Source organism: Nannobrachium achirus, assembly GCF_963921795.1.
Source record: "Nannobrachium achirus genome assembly, chromosome: 7".
Taxonomy (NCBI): domain Eukaryota; kingdom Metazoa; phylum Chordata; class Actinopteri; order Myctophiformes; family Myctophidae; genus Nannobrachium; species Nannobrachium achirus.
This window is the reverse complement of record NC_137816.1, coordinates 52,789,937-52,810,534: the sequence shown is the minus strand read 5'-3', so window position 1 is coordinate 52,810,534 and position 20,598 is coordinate 52,789,937. Positions and strand designations below refer to the sequence as shown.

The 20,598-nt window shown below is 43.3% G+C and overlaps 1 protein-coding gene across 1 annotated transcript in view; it reads right to left on the bottom strand.

Moving 5' to 3' along the window:
* Nucleotides 1–20,598, bottom strand: part of gpc5a (glypican 5a) — a 135,770-nt gene that overhangs the window by 45,574 nt on the left and 69,598 nt on the right. The window contains exon 7 of the mRNA XM_080729865.1: nt 4,541–4,661. Coding sequence (XP_080585991.1) covers nt 4,541–4,661 — 121 coding nt within the window. The remainder of the gene's footprint in view (nt 1–4,540; nt 4,662–20,598) is intronic.

Below are 20,598 nucleotides of genomic sequence, written 5' to 3'. Positions count from 1 at the left end.
ATATCGACTCTGCTCTGCCCGTGGTCGTGTGCACTTTGTTTCTTTCCCCTGACACATCCATAGCAGCACATTCTGGTAGCCTGCTAAATAATATTAAGTTATACTTATATTTCACCCTTCTCCTAAGCTGTCTCGGGCCAGCCTAATGCCACAATGTCACATCCAAGTTTGGAATGCAAGCAATAAAAGGTGGACACATTCTCAAAGTTAATTCAGTGAACTAGGGGGACAGGATAAATGAATAATTCACAAAGAAAACCGCTGGTCAACCACGACATCAATGACTGGTAAATAATTCAACCCACGGTCTGTGCAAGGAGCTGCTTGCCCCTGATTTTGATTGAGAGACACAGGGGCAGGTCCTACTTATAGATTCTTGATGGGTTTTACCACATTGGGGGAGGGGGTGAGCAGAGAGGAGAGGAGTCAACAAATAATTCATAGGAGGAAGCTGCTGATGAGCAAGATGATGAAATCCTGAGTTTGTACTCTCAGATTGCATGATGAATTTGTCAATAGGCTGCGTTGCTGTTTTGTGTTCTGCTGCAGTCACTGCTTTGAATAGTAATGATTTGTTTCCATTTGGGCTTAAGGAGACTGCAGGGGTTTCTGAGCATCTGCGAGTCAAGGTCAAGTAAAATAAAACGAAACAGGAGTAGATTCATGATATTTGGTTGGAGAAAAATGAAATGAGCTTTTGCATGCATAGATCACGCTTATCTTCTCAACAAATGCTCAATGCTGGAGTTTTTTTTATAAGTGCAATAATTTCACCTTGAGAGATGAATGTGAGGTCTGTCTGCATCATATTTCCCTCCCATCGCTCAATTTTTCTTTTCTCAGACACAGGCAATGCCCTTATAACCACATGAACTCTAGTGTCCCTATTCTGGGCATATCATAATAGGAAAATAGCTGATCTACAAGCTCACAATGTGTCACATTGCAACACGTGAATTTGTAGATCAGCTATATTCAGCTAAAAGATTTGGTGTGTAGACTGTTTAATAACATGTTTTTTAAAGCTCTGTCAAATGATGACGGTGAACAGGTTGTTTAAAGCCTGGAGTCCCTATCATTTTGGGCTCATGTTCAAAGAAATTCAACATTGTTGCCATAAGAAATAGATCTACAAGCTCAAGAGGATATGCTAACAAATAGGGCTTGAGTTATAGCAAAATACTTGGGTGCAACACAAACTTATTGTGAGGTTAGGGCTGAATTTCAACCGGGATTTATCCTCAGCAGATTATAAATGATTTAGTTGATGATCGGCACTGTTTGGGACTGGTGTAGTCTGTGCAGTAAACAAACACTCGAAGGTGCCTGTGTACGAATAGTCCATACATAGTTTATACATTCCAAACACAAGGACATAAACACCTCTAAGATTTAAAAATAAATGCTGCCCGCGTCGGGGAGGCAGATAAGCAGCTCTAATGACTGTGATATGGATTCATCAACGTGTTCCGACGCCCCACAGATGGTGTGAATTAGACAGGGAGGGATGCCAGCACTGGGTCAACAGAGACGACCTCGCCTGCAGCCTGCCTCTTGGGAAACCAGGCGGGCAGACGAGGAAACCAGCACCGCTGTTCAAGCAACCAGCCACGGCTTCTCAAGCCAGTGGTTCTCAACCTTTTCAGGCTGCAACCCCCAAAATAATCATATTTTAACGGGGGACCTCCCCCCACCCACCCTTCGAGCACTAAGAGTTGAGGCATTACATTTGTATTACACGGTTCTATTGTGAAAATAGCAGATCTACATGCTCACAACACCTTGCGTTGCGAGGTGTTGTGAGCATGTAGATCGGCTATTTCAAGTTATTCAAGTTAGTGTGAAGCAGTGGTGTGGTGTAGCAAGTTAGGGTTAGGGTTATGGATAGGGTTATTTATAATGGGGCCAGTCATGGCATGGCATGATATGGCACTGCTCAAACACCCAGCCACGACTGCTCAAACATCCAGCCACGACTGCTCAAACACCCAGCCACGACTGCTCAAACATCCAGCCACGGCTGCTCAAACACCCAGCCACGACTGCTCAAACACCCAGCCACGGCTGCTCAAACACCCAGCCACGACTGCTCAAACACCCAGCCACGACTGCTCAAACACCCAGCCACGGCTGCTCAAACACCCAGCCACGGCTGCTCAAACACCCAGCCACGACTGCTCAAACACCTAGCCACGACTGCTCAAACACCCAGCCACGACTGCTCAAACACCTAGCCACGACTGCTCAAACACCCAGCCACGGCTGCTCAAACACCCAGCCACGACTGCTCAAACACCCAGCCACGGCTGCTCAAACACCCAGCCACGGCTGCTCAAACACCCAGCCACGACTGCTCAAACATCCAGCCACGACTGCTCAAACACCCAGCCACGGCTGCTCAAACACCCAGCCACGACTGCTCAAACACCCAGCCACGACTGCTCAAACATCCAGCCACGACTGCTCAAACATCCAGCCACGACTGCTCAAACACCCAGCCACGGCTGCTCAAACACCCAGCCACGACTGCTCAAACACCCAGCCACGGCTGCTCAAACACCCAGCCACGACTGCTCAAACACCCAGCCACGGCTGCTCAAACACCCAGCCACGGCTGCTCAAACACCCAGCCACGGCTGCTCAAGCAGCACCCAGCCACGGGGCTGCTACTACTGCTGTCGCAACACCCAGCCACGGCTGCTACTACTGCTGTCGCTTTTGCAGCAGAGATGGTGGGAACAGTAAGTTGTCCTAATCTAATCATCCTAGGAGAGAGAGCGTTATCAAACAGCATAGAAGTGTGTAGAACCGGGATGGCTGACAGAAAAAACAACATTGATTTGGTCAAAGGGGGCAAACAACAATTGAACGCCCACAAAAGGGCTCAAATGGATTTGTAAATATGTATTCATTGATTTGTTTTGGTTTTCTCATCCCTGGAGTGCTTTGTTGATTGTGTTTTGAGACCATTGCTCTATTATACCTTACTTACCAGCAAGATGGACGAGGGTGTAAAGTAGTTAACACTTCTAATCGAATTACAAAAAACACAAAACAAATAAAAACAGCAGCTTTGGGTTTGTGATGATAATTCAATGGAAACTAAAGTTGCAATCAAAACTAATGAAAACTAGAAAGGTATGCATATCTCCAGCGGGATGGGTTGCCTAGCCAGGGCTGCGTAAATCATGGGATGCAGACACAAGGAAGTTGCGGGGTGAAACTAGCCTGCTTCCAGGCTAGGGTGAAACAACATTTATATGAATACGGTGCAACTTTATCATTTGTGGCACCCTCTGGGCAGAAGTGAAAGTGCTTTTGGAGGTGCTGCTCTATTGGAGGCCCCTCAACACACCGTATGATTCCAATTTGGGGTTGATTGGTTATGCATTCATGACATATGGTGTTTTTCTACGAAATAGGCCCATCCCAATTGGAAGGCAATTACAGGCAAACCACATGGAATATCAAACCCCTGTTTGACGCCCATCTTCTTATGACTCCAGAGATAATTTGTGCCTACTTTGGTGAAAAAAAGGGAGAAAATCACGTTTCTGCAACAAACACTGACATTCGTTGCATTTGCGCGCCCCCCCCCCCCCAAGTGTTTACCCCATTAAGACCTGAAAAAGACCTAAAAATGTCTTCTAAATATTCTGAAAAACGTATGTTTATTTACTGTATCTGTGGTGCTCAACGTTTTTAATGTCGAGGACCTCTAGAATTTTATGTATTTGACCGTGAACCCCCATCTCAAAATATTTTGTTCCAGGGACCCCCAAGAAGCAAAGATTTGTATATTTGCTATTTTTGAATAGTCAAAGTATAAAAATGAAACCCAGTTTGAAGTGAGCGGTGCATTTGAGCAGTTCATTTCATTAAGATATACTGTGTGTGTGTGTGTGTGTGTGTGTGTGTGTGTGTGTGTGTGTGTGTGTGTGTGTGTGTGTGTGTGTGTGTGTGTGTGTGAGAGTGTGAGTGTGAGTGTGAGTGTGCGTGTGCGTGTGCGTGTGTGTGTCCAGGCAAATGAGTATTCTATACCTATGGTTCAAGAGTTATAGGTCGAAAGTGGCCTGGTATAGCGCCACCACAAGGCCAATTTCAAAGATTTGTGGAGTGTGAAGTCCCTTTCTTGGCCTACTGTACTGGCAATGAGCATAAAGAGTTGGACGGTGATCGGTCCAGTGGTTACCAAGATTAGCTGCGCACACAGACTGACATGCAGTACACACAGTCACAACTACACACACACACACACACACACACACACACACACACACACACACACACACACACACACACACACACACACACACACACACACACACACACACACACACACACACACACACACACACACACACACACACACACACACACACACACACAGGAATGAAAACATAATCATCCTGGCCTTCCGGCCAGAGTTAACTTGTTAACTCTGAGAAATAAGTAAGCCGTACAGAACAGAAAGACGCATACTGGAAAACATAAAAGGGGGACAATGGGCCAGAGACAGACAGAAAGACAAGCGTCTTACCTGATTGATGTGTTTCAGTTTATCTATGATCTGATTTATTACAGGGTCCGTTCCCTTCACTTTAACTTCTGGGTTTGCAGTCTGAGCCTTGATCCCATTGCCCACCACTCGCAGGGTGTAACTGTGTGAATAAGACATATGAGACAAAAGAAGATACATGAGTGCGTTCCAATGACCTCAATAATGCAATAGCATCACCATGAGAAATGTACCAGCAATCAGTCAAAACTACCTAAAATGTAATAAGCTCAAATTGGCATCCAGTCAGAATAAAAGCCTTTATACCAGCATCTTTGGGAAACTGTGATAAACAACATTCTGAACTCATAAAAAGGCAATATTCGAATACACAAAGCAGCATATCCGCTGTTAATACAATAAACAAGATTAAATGGCAAATACCCACAGGACACTGAAATGTGGGAGTGCAAACTGAAATTATTGATATACTGTACACTGGAATTTCAATTATCCTTTGGTATGTTTATAAATTGATTACAAAACAATTTTGTCTACCTCTTATAAATAGGGATGGAGCTCGTTCATTTCTATTGATAATGAGCACCTTATCGATCCTGCTTATTGAGCTGGGCTTTTATCGAGACCACTATTGAGCCTTTTCTAATATTTTGTGAAAAGATATGAGACGACAAATTCAGAACATAACTGATATCTTTTTTATTGGCCAGTTGTTGCGAGAGAGTTTGTTGCTGGCCACCATTTATGAAGTTGATAATTGACAAAAGTAACAAATATCATTAAAACAATCATTCATTAGTGAGCAATAAGTGTTAAATGGCTTTATATTATGAATAGTACTGTAATACTTTCTTGATAGCCTCTTGTCTTGATTGTTTTAACATGACATCATGGGCCGCTATGCTCAATAACAAGCTTGATAAGCCCAAAGCTTATTGATACTGGGTACTCAATAAATTTGTTATCGGGTTATCGAGCTACCCTTGTTTAGGGCTCCATCCCTACTTATAAACATGCAGATATAATTAATAGTAAATAGGGATATCAATGCTATTTATTCATTTGTACCTTTTTATAATCTCAATATCCACCTATTCATTTGAGACATATAGTCTTATGGAATGAATATAGAAAGATCAACCCTTTGCGACCTTCACTGCAGTCTTTCGCATTGGTCTCTATATCATGATTAATACCAGACTGAAGAGATTACATCAGAGCCATCTGTGCCCAATTTCACCCAATGAAAATGTGTCAGGCCATTCTATAAATATGGGAGATTTGTTGCTGTAGCCCGTCTTATTTAAATGACAGAATGTTGCAAAACAAGAGGATAAAATACAAATGTAAAAACACATGCATGTGTGCATAGTTATACTGTACAAACTTCTTATCATGCACCCACTCTCTCTCTCTCTCTCTCTCTCTCTCTCTCTCTCTCTCTCTCTCTCTCTGTCTCTCCCTCTCTCTAAACCCTTTTTCTATTCACAAAGCAATATATTTCACTATGCCACTGGGAACCATGATCACAACCATAATAGCGTCTCTAACATGCTACTGGTCTGCAGTGAAATACAAAGACTCCCATGGGGCTCCACGGCACCAGCAAACGTGGGCCTGTCCACGCGTCCAGGTGTCATAGATTAAAAGAAAAAACATTCATCATACTCATCATATATTCTCCACAGTGAGTACAAAGCTTAGCACCAAAACCACAGCCTACACGAGGATATCAAACAGCTGTGTGATTGCCTGTGTCTCCGTGGAGACAGCAGCAGTATCCTTTAATCCATATCCCTCTTCCCAAAGGGATGCTTGGTTTGCATCTCATCTCATGCTCTCGCGCTGCCACCGAGTCATAGATTGAAAATTTCAATCACCAACTCTTGGGTGGCTTTCCCCATTTCCTTGTTGGGCTGATTATCCATTCTTGCCAAACTTCTACAACAAATAATGCTGAGTTTCAGTTCCTATTAGTGCAGTCATCATATCCTAATTTACAGTACCCCCCTAAAAAAAGAACACTGCTTCCTTCCGGACATCCTTCTGAAATATTAGACATTACATAAATGTTTAGACAAACCCCAGTACAGAGCATAGAGATGATATGCACTCATTGCACTGCGACTTCACCTTTCATGTTCTTGGCATCTCAAATTCCTATAGTATATCTGAATATACAGCTTGCAGCCATGGCGTAAGTCTGGACCTGGTCAAAGGGTTGTTATGTGCGTGCGTGCGTGCGTGCGTGTGTGTGTGTGTGTGTGTGTGGGCCTTTATAAAGTGGTGAAGGTGAGGGGCAATATCAATAAAATATATGCAGCAGAATTGAACACAATGGTTGATGGCTTTGAACTGTTTTGCGGTTGTCACTGAGCAAATCGGCTTTTCAAACAGCCTGTAATCAGGAGCTCAAAGGCCAGACAAACCTTCAGGCAAGACAACAATGGAACACATGCATCAAACAAAGGACCCATAAATAAAACAAACTACACCTTGTTTCATTCAATTATCCAGAGCTGAGCTGGTAATAAGGCTGGCAATATAGCTAATTCACAGTGATAGGACAATTCAGTGAGAAATTATCAATACAAATGTAAGCTTAAATCAGCTCTTTCTTGAACTTACAAGTTCAAGAAACAGCACTGTTTAGAGTCCACAACCTGTAAACTTTTGCCAAGGGCTAATTTGGTGAGACATGTAGTGATATTGCTTTCATTAATTAAAATACATGTCACAACAAAGGTTTCTTAGACAGTGAGGCAGCGACAGTCTGTCTTTGAATAAAGGATTATCATATTCCCAATTACAGGGCTAGTATGGGTATCCAGAAGTTAGGCTGTGTACCTTTACTGAAAGCCATGACAAAATGACAAAACAGTAATCAATACTGCTGCTGACAAAGATTTAGCTTCAAACATGGCTACTGCCATGTTTGTTCCAATTACCAGGAAGCCCTGAACCTTGAAGCTATATTGACTGATGCCAAGGCAAGGCGAGCTGAAGGGCAAGGCAGCAGTTGTAATTAACGTGGTCTGATATTTGGTTGGTGGGTAATGGTTATTTTGTGTCAGGCAACTGTACTTTGTTATTACTAAATTGTTGGTAGTTGTATCTCAAGACGGGAGTGCTGAGACAGATTTGTTCATGCAGCAAAAACTTCTGCTGCTGGTGAGATCTCTGGAAAATGTATTACCGGTAATGTAATTTGTATTATAACTGTAAAAAAATAAAAATTGGTCCCTCACACAATTTTTGGAGGCCATTAACAGGCAAACAATATGGAATATCAAAATGCAGTTTCACACTCATTGTCACATGACTCCCAAAAACCAATTATGCAACAAACAGTTACATTTGTCACATTTGTGGAACCACTTTTGTCTTTGCATTGTGTAAAGGCCAATTGGACTTGAAATAAACTCATAAAAGCACAGCTCACTTCCCACTGGGTGTGAGTTCTTTATTCTTTTTGGATCTACACTGATATAGCCAAGATGGAATACAAATGACATAAATCTGTCGCCACGATGTCGAACTTTAATCCATGGGTTGTTAGAGGTGCTCAAACTCAGCAGGCCAACAAGGCAGTCCCCTGGGGCCCCTGTCACTAGAGGGCCTCCCAAAGGCCAACAGACTTTACCCCTGTGGTAAACACGCAGTGACCAAATAGTATCTGTTTACAGCAATACCCCTTTGCAATGGCATCTCCGTAGGACACCTCCCTAAACAGGGCCCCTACGGTCCAAGTGTGAACGGAACGTATAATTCTCTTCAAACTGTGCATTGTGGTTGGTGCTGAGAAATTAATCACACTTGTCAATTTGTGCGTCCCATACCTACAGTATGCGCTCATGGAGGGAAGTGTGGGAAAAGTGGAGATATTTTACTAAATACATTCTGCCAACTTTCAAGTGGATATGAAACTATGACCAATTCTGATTCCAATTTGCAGCAATTCATTGTTTGGTGAGTACACACGCAGCGCTACCAGTAAGGCTCCCTAATCGGGAGATAAGCGACCGTAGGTCACTTATCTCCACAAATAGGGCAAAAATGTGTTTTGCCAAAATCTTCCTGAGCCATGTTGATGACATGAGTGTAGACATACTGTGTAGTGATTTTCGTGATTTTAGGGCAAAATCTGTAGGAGCAGTGTCCAAAAATGTGTTTTTAAAAATCGGCCTGGAGGTGGCGCTATATGGGAGAGATTCATGTTGATGGGATGAGTGTAGACATACTGTGTACCGATTTGCGTGATTTTAGGGCAAAAATTGTAGGAGCAGTGTCCAAAAATGTGTTTTGCAAGAATCGGCCTCATGGTGGCGCTAGAAGAGGGCCATGTGAGAAATGAGGGGTGGGGTCTCCGCGCCGGCAAGGCGGACGAATAGGTACCGGCCCCGGCTGTCCCGGTCGCTCCTAGCCGGAGTTACGGCATTTTATGTGAGCTGCAGTGTAGGGGGTCCTCCACTGGGGGCGCCACCACTTTTGCATCCGTTCTGGAGCACCAGGAGTCGGTGGTCCCCGGGAATTCCCCGTGAGCAGCCCCGTTGGGGTGGTCATTTGGTCAGTTTAGCACATTTGGTCATTTTTTACATCTGGGGGTCCCCCAGGGACCTGGGGGTCCCTGGAGCTCCCGGGGTCCTTGGAGGTTGTAGTTTGGCAGGCAAGGAACGTGTGTGCAAAATTTGGCATGGATCGGGGCAACGGTTGCGGAGATATGAGCAGGGCAAGAGTGTGACGTGTGAGGTGTGACAGACAGACGGAGTTACTTACACTTTGTGGTGTGACAGACAGACGGAGGGAGTTACTTACACTTTGTGGTGGTTTTGATAGTAAAGTGCGACCTACGGTCGCAACAAGTTAGAATGACGCCGTGATGACTTGGGATGGCATTGGATGGCAGTGGTCTATGGTTGTGTGAATGTAATACATAATGTATGAACTGTATGTAGTATTACAGACATTCTGGGGCTTGACTAATATTTCTGGTTGCTTTAACATAATAACTTTAAGGCCCCCTCAAAAACTGAAAATGCCCCTCAAAAAGGCCTCAAGCATGCTCTTTGCGTGCGCACACATTGAGGTGCCCCCCTGGGAATCTTCACCGTGGGGGCCCCCAAACACTCTAGGATTGCCCCTGGAGCTTCACATTCATGAACAGACACAAAGGGCGAAAACATCTCCAGCCCTGGCCTTTAGCCTGGTGGCGATAATAAGTAAAGCAGCAGCTTTACACAAGCTGGGTCCCTTATTTTACTTTTATTATTATTTTCCTGAAGGGAGACCTATTATGATTTATATTTTTTGTATTAACTGGTGATAACTGAACTGCCTTTATTTTATTTTTGTAAACGGTCAAATCAGTTATTGTACGTTTCATTACAAAAACATATAAACTTGAATTGCTCAGAGCTTTTCCTGTGCTATCAGATCACAAACCTCATTCTGGTACTTGTGTGGTCTGGTAAATGTGAGTATAAAACTCTCAAGGTTTAACAATGGCATTCCTTCCTCCAAAAACCTTGTTGTCCTGACTCCACTAGAACAGCACTAGCTAGTACATCTGTCACCATTCAGACTGTTCCAGGGAACTCTTCCTTCCATTGAGTCTGTGTGTGATGTCGTGTACGTATCTTATTCTCTCACATAAGTATTGTTGTGTTATTATCATATATTAAAATACAGGTACAGTATGACAGTGGACCTGGGTTCTGCAAAAGCATCGTTGCTCCAATTAGCACCAAACTTGGCACAAACACTGTTCAGGGGTCTGCCATGACAATAGTCACACCAGGGGCCACGTCAGGGTCCCACCGAGACACACCGTTGCTCCAATCACCACCAAACAGGGCACAAATGCTGTTTGGGGATCTGCGATAACAATAGTTAAACCAAAAAATAAAAAAATGAATTGCATACAAGCGGGGCACTACAGCAGTGTTTTAACTTTTTTTTGTTTGTTTTTTCAATAATATTTGTATTGATTTTTACTAAACAAACACGGACATCTCGGCTTGCAAAACAGTCAGTAGAAACAACAGTGGTTGTGTGATTATTTACTACATCTGCAAGTACTAAAATAGAAATGCCGCTTTTCTAACTCCTCTTAAATATCATCTCTTTCCACAAGTTTGTGGTATATTATGGACAGATGGAAAAGTTTGATCTACAGCGGCCTCATAATACCAGACAGTAAAAAAGTGCAATATTTTCTGACGCTAATGGTCCATTGACATAATAATGTCTGACATTAATCATGTGGAAATAGCTTGCTGAGCCTACATGTTTATTTTAGGTTTGAATTCCAAGGCATTCAATCCCCCCAAAAGGTACATTTTGCCTGCAACATTCTATCACTGCAAAACATAAACATCCCACAGAGATATTCCGAACATGTTCCCATTCCCAGGCCTTGGATTCGGTCTGGTGCAGATTATCAACATCATCACACGGACGAAAGAAAAACACTTTCCCTTTCTGTCTCTGCCATCTTCATCCATATAAATTGACCAAGCTTGTCCAATTTCAATGCCTGCTCCTTGAGATGAAGAGAGAAACATTAAGAGGATGGTTATGAATTCATGAGGACTTTGCATAAACAAATCAAACAGCATCCTTCTGAGTCACGAGGACACAAAATCAAATCCAACTCCTGTCATATCTTGCATGTCTCCCCTCTCTCTCTGGCCTAGCTTTGCTTTCCCCTACGCATACCAAAAGGTAATCAAAAACCTCCATTAAACAGCAGAAGCAGTAGTGACTAAAGCAAACACTTCACCACTGATTGGGCTTCCGGGCACAACCTATCACTGTTTCATGAACATCTATCAAGCCCCCTCAGGAGTGGAGCCAGGTGAACACAAATAGATGCTAATAAGGCATGGGGATAGATGCACCCCTCCTCCAACCACCAACTGGTAAACATAAGAATATTTAACCAACAATGTATGATGTCATTTGTCAGTGTTATGCTCCAGTTCATTACTACAGTACCCTCTCCCAGATGAAGAAATAAATTACATTCTTCACTCTACCCAACGATAAGAGATCAACAACAACTTCATCTTTGTTGTTTTTCATTTATATTAACCAAATGAACCCTAGCATCCCTATTCTAAGGGCGGACATTCTGTGAAATAGCAGATCTACAAGGTCACAACGCAATGGCTATTTTCAGCAAAGACCTTTGGTGTAAATGGTAAAGGTGCAGTTATATTGCGCTTTTATCCGAACGCTTTACATAGATTGTACATCACATTCACCCATTCACTCACACGTTCATACACCGATGGCAGAGGAACCTGAACATCGGGGGTTCAGACACTATTTTTCGACACTGACTCTGGGGGAGCCCGGGATTGAACTGGGAACTTTGCGTTCCCAGGTTCCCTTCCGTCTGCTTTACCGGCCACTCTACCCCTGAGCCACTGCCGCCCCGGTGCAGAGGGAAAAAATGTGTGGACCAAGTGGTGTCATATAGTGACACACAAATAATAATAGTTTCAAATAACAAGTTAAAGAAATATCTGTGAACAAAAACGATTTTGGCGTTTTTCAACTTGCAAAACAAGCAGATGCCAACTGGTGACAGGCTTCTTTATATAAGTAATTCTCACCTTTTTTTTAATTAAGAACCCCACTTTGATAAGCATTAGGTGACAGACCCCCATTAGATAGGATTTTTCTTGTTTTTTTTTTTTTTTTATCTCTGGGGTCCCCAATCTATACTGTAAAATCCTCAGTGTGTTTAACTCTTGACAGTGTACACATGGACCTGTAAGTGTTATAACACTGTTGCCCCCCAGGGACCACCCTGGTGTGACTTTTCTCATGGCAGACCCCTGAACTGCAACGATACAGATGATGCTTTAGTACAGGGGTCTTCAACGTTTTCAGGCCAAGGACCCCTTAGTTGAGAGAGAGATGAAGCAGGGACCCCCACAACCTGTTCATAGATTCCATATAGTTTAATTGTTTGACAGCACAATCGCCATTGTATTTTGGATTCATGTCAATTTGTGTTTTCAGATATTTAACCACTTGAACCGTCAATACTTAATACACTTGACCTTTCACTCTGCACTTAGTCTGCTCTTTTTCCCCTCTATACCAAAGCTCTTTGCCGAAAATAGCCGATCTACACGCTCACAACGCCTCGTAGAGCTTGTAGATGGGCTATTTTCGGCAAAAGTTCTCAGAATATGGACACTAGGGTTCAAGTGGTTAATATAAAAAAGGAGGAAAAAAAAGTTTCTATCACTCAAAGATTTTGAGGACCCCCTGTAGTAACTCTGAGGACCCCCTAGGCGTCCCGGACCCCCTGTTGAAGACCCCTGCTTTAGTATCGTCAGCCCACCCCTTACAGTATATCGTCGCTGTTAGACAAAAAACCCATAGCCAAAAATAGCTAAAATAGCAGATCTACAAACTTGCAATGTGATGTGTTGTTCAACGAGCAAACATAGAAAGATGTGGATATACAAGAATTCTGCCCGGCAGCAATGATAATGTAGATGGCCTTGGTTGGTTTAGCGGAGACTTGAATGAAGGCAGAAAACACATTTAGCAGGTTTCCACACTCTAGGGGTACATGTTGGTCCAGCTGTTTGCTAATTAATGTGGACAATTGATCCTTCACAGCATCGGCGCTGATTGTTTTAAGAAGGCCAAGCAGATGTTGTTCTTAATTAGGAAAATGAAAAGCTTTGGCGCAGGATGCTCTGGAAAGGGGTTATGTCAGTCTTGTTGGAAGCATGCTCAATTTTTATAGTACTGCATGGATTTGGATATACTGACACTAAAATAATGAATGCGATATACACAATTATCAAAACGGCAAGACCCTTTGTTCTACATTTTGTTCCAATAAAAGTTCATTTTCTTCTGTAATATAATTCAAAATTTGAATTGAATGTATTCTAGATACATTGCGCATGCAGTGAAATATTCAAAACTTTTTTTGTTTTTATGGCATAGAGCTCGTGAAAATCAAAAATCAATATCTCAAAAAGATTACAATATTACACGAGACCACTTGTGTACAAGGAAGGAAACAAGGATTTATAATACAGAAATGTCAACCTTCTGAAGTCAGACTTGCTTGAAGTCCAGTGTGTGAAGTTTCCACAGTCAGTGATGATTTGGGGTGCATCTGTTGCTTTTTTTATACAATATTCGAATTCTTTGAGCGGGATCTGTACGATATGTGTGTTTAACACCTTTTCTTCCATCTCCCAGTGATGTCCATATGTCCAATCTTTTTGTTCACAGACAGTCAACTTGGATGGAGTATATACTGTATATACAGCCATATTGATTCCAAGTCAATTTTACAGTTGGATGGTCACACAGCTTCTCTCCCCTTCCACTGGCAGTCTTATCTGTGTTTATGTTTCCACATGGTATCTCAGCACACACATCTTTCTATGGACAATCACAAGAGGGTATTACAAAAAACCTGCAGTCCTTAGCCCCCCGGTGAATGACAATTACTCCTCTTTCTCGTTCTGTTTGACCAACATTATCTTTGCTGCTGCTGCTCACAATTTAGTAGGCTTCTGTGATGTATTACATATTGTCGTTGTCGGGTGAAAACCTTGTACAGTATGTCCAAAACCGTTCGTTTTGCATTTATCATTTTATAAATGATTTAAACTGGTGAAAACAGGCGATCTACAAGCACACAACGCCTCGCAGCGCGAGGCGTTGTGTGCTTGTAGATCTGCTTTTTTCACTACTTTTGTGCAACAGCGTTGTATGATGAAGCAGGGCTTTGCTTTGCGAAAACATTTACTCATTTGAAACTTGGAGAAACAAGGTTTCTGCCCGACAGTGACGATATGGAGGAATATGTTCAACAAGCATCAGATTGTCAATGCTGTGCTCACAGTTGTTTTACACCCACTTTATAAAGCAAAATATATATAAAATGCATTTTAACTGGACAGCACAAAACGGACAATTTGGTAAAATGGATCCTTGTTAACTGTTGATGTCAGAAGTAAAACACAATGTACAATGTCATTTCAGAATTACCGTATATTTAATCATGCACAATATTTGTAAAACTACAAAAAACCCATTGAAAACACATGCATAGGAGCTTGAAAACAACTACAGGGAGCATTCATGCAAACAGATTCTTGTTAGCTTCATGCAATGTTCAGTTTATGCTCAATCCTGTCAGACGTTAAGCCTGAGGTATACAGGTTTGTTTGCGCACCAGTGTTGCACACCGAAAATAGCAGACCTTCAAGCTCACAGCACAACGCGTCGCAGCTTGTAGACAATACGGAACCAAGTATAACTTGGGCTTCATACGACAAGATCAAAGGGGTGGAGATGATGTAGAGGGTACAGAGAGTGGAGGCAGCTCAGGGCAAACAACAGTCTGGGGAGTCATGGAGGGTCAGAAATGAGATGACTGACTGGGCACAGAAGGTCAAAGGAGGGACAGGTTGCAGGCATCAGCCTGGAAGAGAGAGGGACCTCCTGGTTCACCCACTTCCGGAATCTTCTAGGCACACACCTGATAGTGGATGGAGCTGAGGAATAAATGCCTGCGGTCCATACAAAACTCAATATTGATGACTTATAGGGGGCATGGTGGCGCAGTCGGTGGTGCTGTCGCCTCACAGCTATTGAAGAAGGTCCTGGATTCGATTCCCGCCAGGGACGCTGTGGGCGTGTTCTCTCCTCAGCGTCATCAGTGCCCATACCCTAGGTGGGGTTGGCAAAAGGGCCTTTCTGTGTGGCTAGGTACCCTCACAAAAAAGCACCTGATGGAGGGGAAAGGAACTGGTTGGAATAATGTGTTCCTTCCACAAGCTACGTCCAACGGTGCAATCTCCCCCGTCAGAAGAAAAGAAGCAGCTTGGACTCCTCGTGCATAGAAGGAAGCACGAGGTCAGTCCAGTCCGCTGTCTCCCCAGGTTGGCAGAGGAAGTGTAGCACCCAGGATTACATTAGATAATTGACAAAAAAAAATGGGTTACTTTCAGAAGTCCCTGGATGGGAAGGGTACTAAACCTAAACAAGCGCCTGTATGAGGGTTTGCCAATCAGTGAGTGAGAAGGTAGAAACCAGGAGCTCCCAGCTACGGTAGCAAACTGGTGCTGTGAGAGCCAACGTACGTGGATGTACTAAAGAAAGATGCAGAGGGCACAAAGTACTGAACTGGAACTGGAAGCTCTGCTGGACTGCTCGTCTGAGGATGACCTATTATTCCCCTCCAGTACCCCGTGCAGGCACGAGCACACATAGACATCAAAGGGGGCTTGAGCCCCTGCCCTTTTATCTGCCTGTAAAAAGTGCCCTCTCCAGACCATGAATGCAGTTTATACTGTAGTGAAAGAAATGCAAATGCCCTCTTTCCATGCCATACCTGAAGGCCGAGAATTGCCTTGTCCAAACTCTCCTAAACTTGAATCAGCAGTTTATGTTGAAAGAATTGCCCTCTCTGTGTAGAAATCCATGCCGTTACGCCACATCTCCAGTATTGACTTGATTATGCTTAGTTCAGTGTGGTATCACACACCGAAAATAGCCGAACTCCAAGCTCACAATGCGTCGCAGCGCGACGCATTGTGAGCTTGGAGGTCTGCTATTTTAGATATTTCCACCAAAAGGCCCTTCTAGAAATGTCAGCCTCTGCCTCTCTAACATTCTCTGCACGTCTCTGGCACCGTGCCTTGTCATATATGTGCACAACCCCAAAACGTCACATCATGCCCCAGACAGACAGAAAGATGGAGGGAGGGAGGTTTGCAGTTTGCAGTGTACGGCTCACACATTTAAAGTATGAATTCGTTTTTTGCATAATTTCCGTGGTAGATTTTCACATTTACACCCACGCCTCTGACATTGGCCAAATTTCTGTACGTCTTCATCCCTGAGTATAAAATGACCAGAAAGGCTATTTCATTTAACCATTGCCAATTAACTAATGGCTCTTAAACAAAAATGGAAAACACTTTAGTAATGGCACTGGTCAAAATCCATGGGCAGTAACAACACAGCGTTCAGTTGGTCATGTTGTTCCAACACAAACTTTAGAGCATTGCTGCAGGCAGTTGGAAGACTCAAACCCTCTCTCAGAGGACCTAATTTACCTGTGCCGCAAGGTAGATTTCACTACTTTTCATCTCCTACTGTCACTTCATTTCTAGAGGGCATATTAACTTGCACTTGTGTGGTAATTTATGTGTAATAGATAAGAGATTCAGTTGTGTTCATTGGAAGTGGCCATAGGGAACAGTGCAAGAGAAGTCACATTCAGGGTGGGTGAGAGAAATAAAGGTGCCAGAGAATACCACAGCGCAGTGGTTCTCAAACTTAGGGTCGGGACCCCAAATTATTTTGTGGGGTCCCCAGATGATTAGCGTAATGTCATTTTGTTTCTCACTCAATGGTAAACAAACCAACACACAGTATAAATATATATACCAGTAAGACTCCCTAATCGGGAGATAAGCGATGGCCTATTTGAATACACAAATAGGCCAAAAATGTGTTTTTCAAAAATCGTCCAGATGGTGGCGCTAGATGTGCGCTGCAGTGGCGGGGGTCCTCCACTGGGGGCGCGACCACTTTTGCATTCGTTCTGACTTGTGAGCATGTAGATTTGCTATTTTCACAATTCACATTAAATGTAATACCTACAATTCCAAGTGCTTGCCAGGGTGGGGGTCCCCCGTTCAAATATGTTTATTTTGGGGGTCACGGTCTGAAAAGGTTTGAGAACCACTGCCATAGCGGAGTACCTGGACCTGAAAAGGGTTTCTTGATTAGCGACTCGGTGGTGTCAGAGGGGGCAAATGTGGCAGAGCAGCCATGCCTGTAGCACAGAAGTATAATATTTGCCTTTACCAGGGGAATGTCACTTTGGTGGGGATTTTAGGTTTCCCAAAGCAGTAAACCCAGGGGATCCCCAGATGATTAGCGGATGGGGACCGAACTAAATTTGGGTCCCCATCTGCAATCAATGGGGGTACATTTATTGGAATCAAATTATTGTCTTAGTAATGCGACAAAAAACAAAAAACTCAAGTCTCCATGGCATGAGTAATCATTGGATAAAAAGTCATTTTGGGGGTGAACTACTCCTTTAAGTGTACTGCACATTTCTAAAGTGACAATTTAACTCATTTAGTGCCCCTGAAATTAACGGATTATAAAGTCCACGATGCCACCTTCAGGCTGGCATCACCACCGTTATCTTATTTTGAAGGCCAGAAGTCCTCACGCGAATCACTTCCGGTCTGACGTCATCGGATCGTGCGCTGGAACCGTTCCGTGTCCACGTGGAGTTGTGTAATGGCCGACCGGGAGCTTTTATAACTGTGTAACATAAGCGAGCATCTGCCTCCATCCTAGCTTCTAAAGTGTAGTTTTGAGATAATGGACATTAAAGATGAGATCCCCCGTCCACCTCAATGTTATGGATGGGACTATTTTGTGCTCGTGGAGCCGTGTGATGCAAAATCAGCGACGGATTTCGTCTCCGGACCGCCGGCCATTCTTCTCGGTAATGTACTTGCCGTTACAGTAATAGATTACTTTTCCCGAGATATCCCGTGAATGGCACTACTGTAATAGATTACATTTCGCGAGACATCTCGCGAATGGCACTAGATGAGTTATGGACTTTTTAATACCGCTAAAATGACAAATGAAACATTGGCCAATTTTTCTAATATTAGAGGCAGAAATTGTGAAAATAGCAGATCTACATGCTCACAACGCCTCGCAACGCCGTATAATGCCTCATCTCTTGCTCTTGCTCGTGCTCGTCAGGGTGGGAAGGGTCCCCAGTTAAAACATGATTATTTGGGGGGTCGCGGCCTGAAAAGGTGGAGAACGGTGCCCTAACCCTAACCTCAGTAAAACTATGCCTAAACCTAAACCAAACCCTAACCCTAACCTCAGTAAAACTATGCCTAAACCTAACCCAAACCCTAACCCTAACCTCAGTAAAACTATGCCTAAACCTAACCCTAAAACCTAACCCTAACTAAATTCGGACTAATGAGATGTAGGACTAATGAGATTTCGGACTTATGGGCAATCCCCTTGAGAACCACTGCATTACAGGGCCATGAGCACTGCAAGGAGCTCAGCAAAAAAGGCTACGATCCACACGAAGGTCAGGCAGCTATTACAAAGCCCTTTGTCTTCTAAATTTTCTAAGTTATGACTGCGTTGTTAACTGACACTTCCTGTCAGCTAACAACGCAGCCTGCCAGCCAGGCTGTCAGGCTAACGCCGAAGGTTGAGAGTGTCAGGCTTGACGTATCAACCATCAAGCTTATTTTGGGCTCGCTCACTCCGAATACCTTCAGGGTGGCAACGCGCTATGAGGCAGCCAGCAGCACTGATCTGCACAGCATCTTCACACTTCCCGAGCTTTGTGTCAACAGCAATGTGAGTCAGTTAGCCGTTTGTATGCCGCTACAGATGGTCTCATCGCTCTTCTTTGGCGCTGCCGCTGACATGATTCATGGAGCCCTGCGTCTTGATTTAGGGTCTCTTTCATATTTCTCCTGGCCCACAGCAACGACGCATTTCTCCAAGACACCCCTGAGGCAATGACCCTCTCTGACTGCCCTGCCTCTGTACGTGGCTGAGAAGGAAAAGAGCACGGCTTGACTGGATCTACACGCACACGCACGCACACACACACACACACACACACACACACACACGCGTACGTACGTACGTGAATATGTGTAGCATGAAGATAAATTATTTCCAGCATGTATACAGTATGCCAGGCTAATATCAACAAAACAAATACCAATTAAGCACACAGTGCTTTAATGGGTAGTAGAACCACCAGCAGAGACAGACACATGCACACTAACACACACACGCACTAGAACACACACACACACACACACACACACACACACACACGCACTAGAACACACACACACACACACACACACACACACACACACACACACACACACACACACACACACACACACACACACACACACACACACACACACACACACACACACACACACACACACACACACACACACACACATTAGGGACGCACTGGTGAGTTTTTTTTCCAGTGTTGCTCTGTCTGTCAGTGTTGCTCTGTCTGTCTGTCTGTTTGTCCGGATCTAATCTACCAAACCACTGAACCGATCAGCGGAGGATTTCTTATGCACACGGCCAGTAAGCCAAAGAAGCACATGTTTATTTGAACATTCGTGTAATATCTTTCACTATTTTGACTTCACAAGCCGTGCCACACGAAGGCCGTTATTAGATCTCGTCTTCTTTTTAAATTAAGCTAATGACAATGTCCAATTATTTTCCTTCCATAATTGGCAATGCAGTGTTTTTTTTTAAGCTTAAAAGCAAGCACAAACATGGCTTTGTGCCTGCATTTCAGACTTGCATATCTCTTGGTTTAGTAAAAAGGACTAGGTTTAGTCAAACAAGCATCCCTGACATCATAGCTACGCTGACTGATCATCCAATGCTGGATATAGGGCTGTCACAATTATGACATTTTACATGACGATTAATTGTCACTCAAATAATTGCGATTAACGATTTAATTGTGTTTTTGTCATTTCTGTTTGGCTTGTAGGCTTTGAAGTTGCACATGGCAGATATGACACATAACCTAAATATACAAAGAAATGAAGGACATATCTGACAACTTTACACTTTAAAAAGAACATTGATATTGGAATTAGCCGATCTACAAGCTGACAACGCGTCGCGATGCGACACGTTGTGCGCTTGTAGATCGGCTATTTCCACTATTTTTTTAACGTTTGATATATAAACATTTTTCAACTGGTAAACGATCATGACGATTATCACAAAATTATAGTGATTATGTCAAATAATTGCAATTAGACGATTATGTAATAATTGTGACTGCCCTAGCTGGATAGCGAAATTTGAACATGCTGGTCAACGTATTGCAAAGCAACCATGATCTCTCAATAAAAACACAATCTGACCAGTGATGGACAAAGTGTATACACAAGTATTCAAATGTACAAACTACAAAGTACATTTGAACGCAAATGTACTTTGTAAAACGC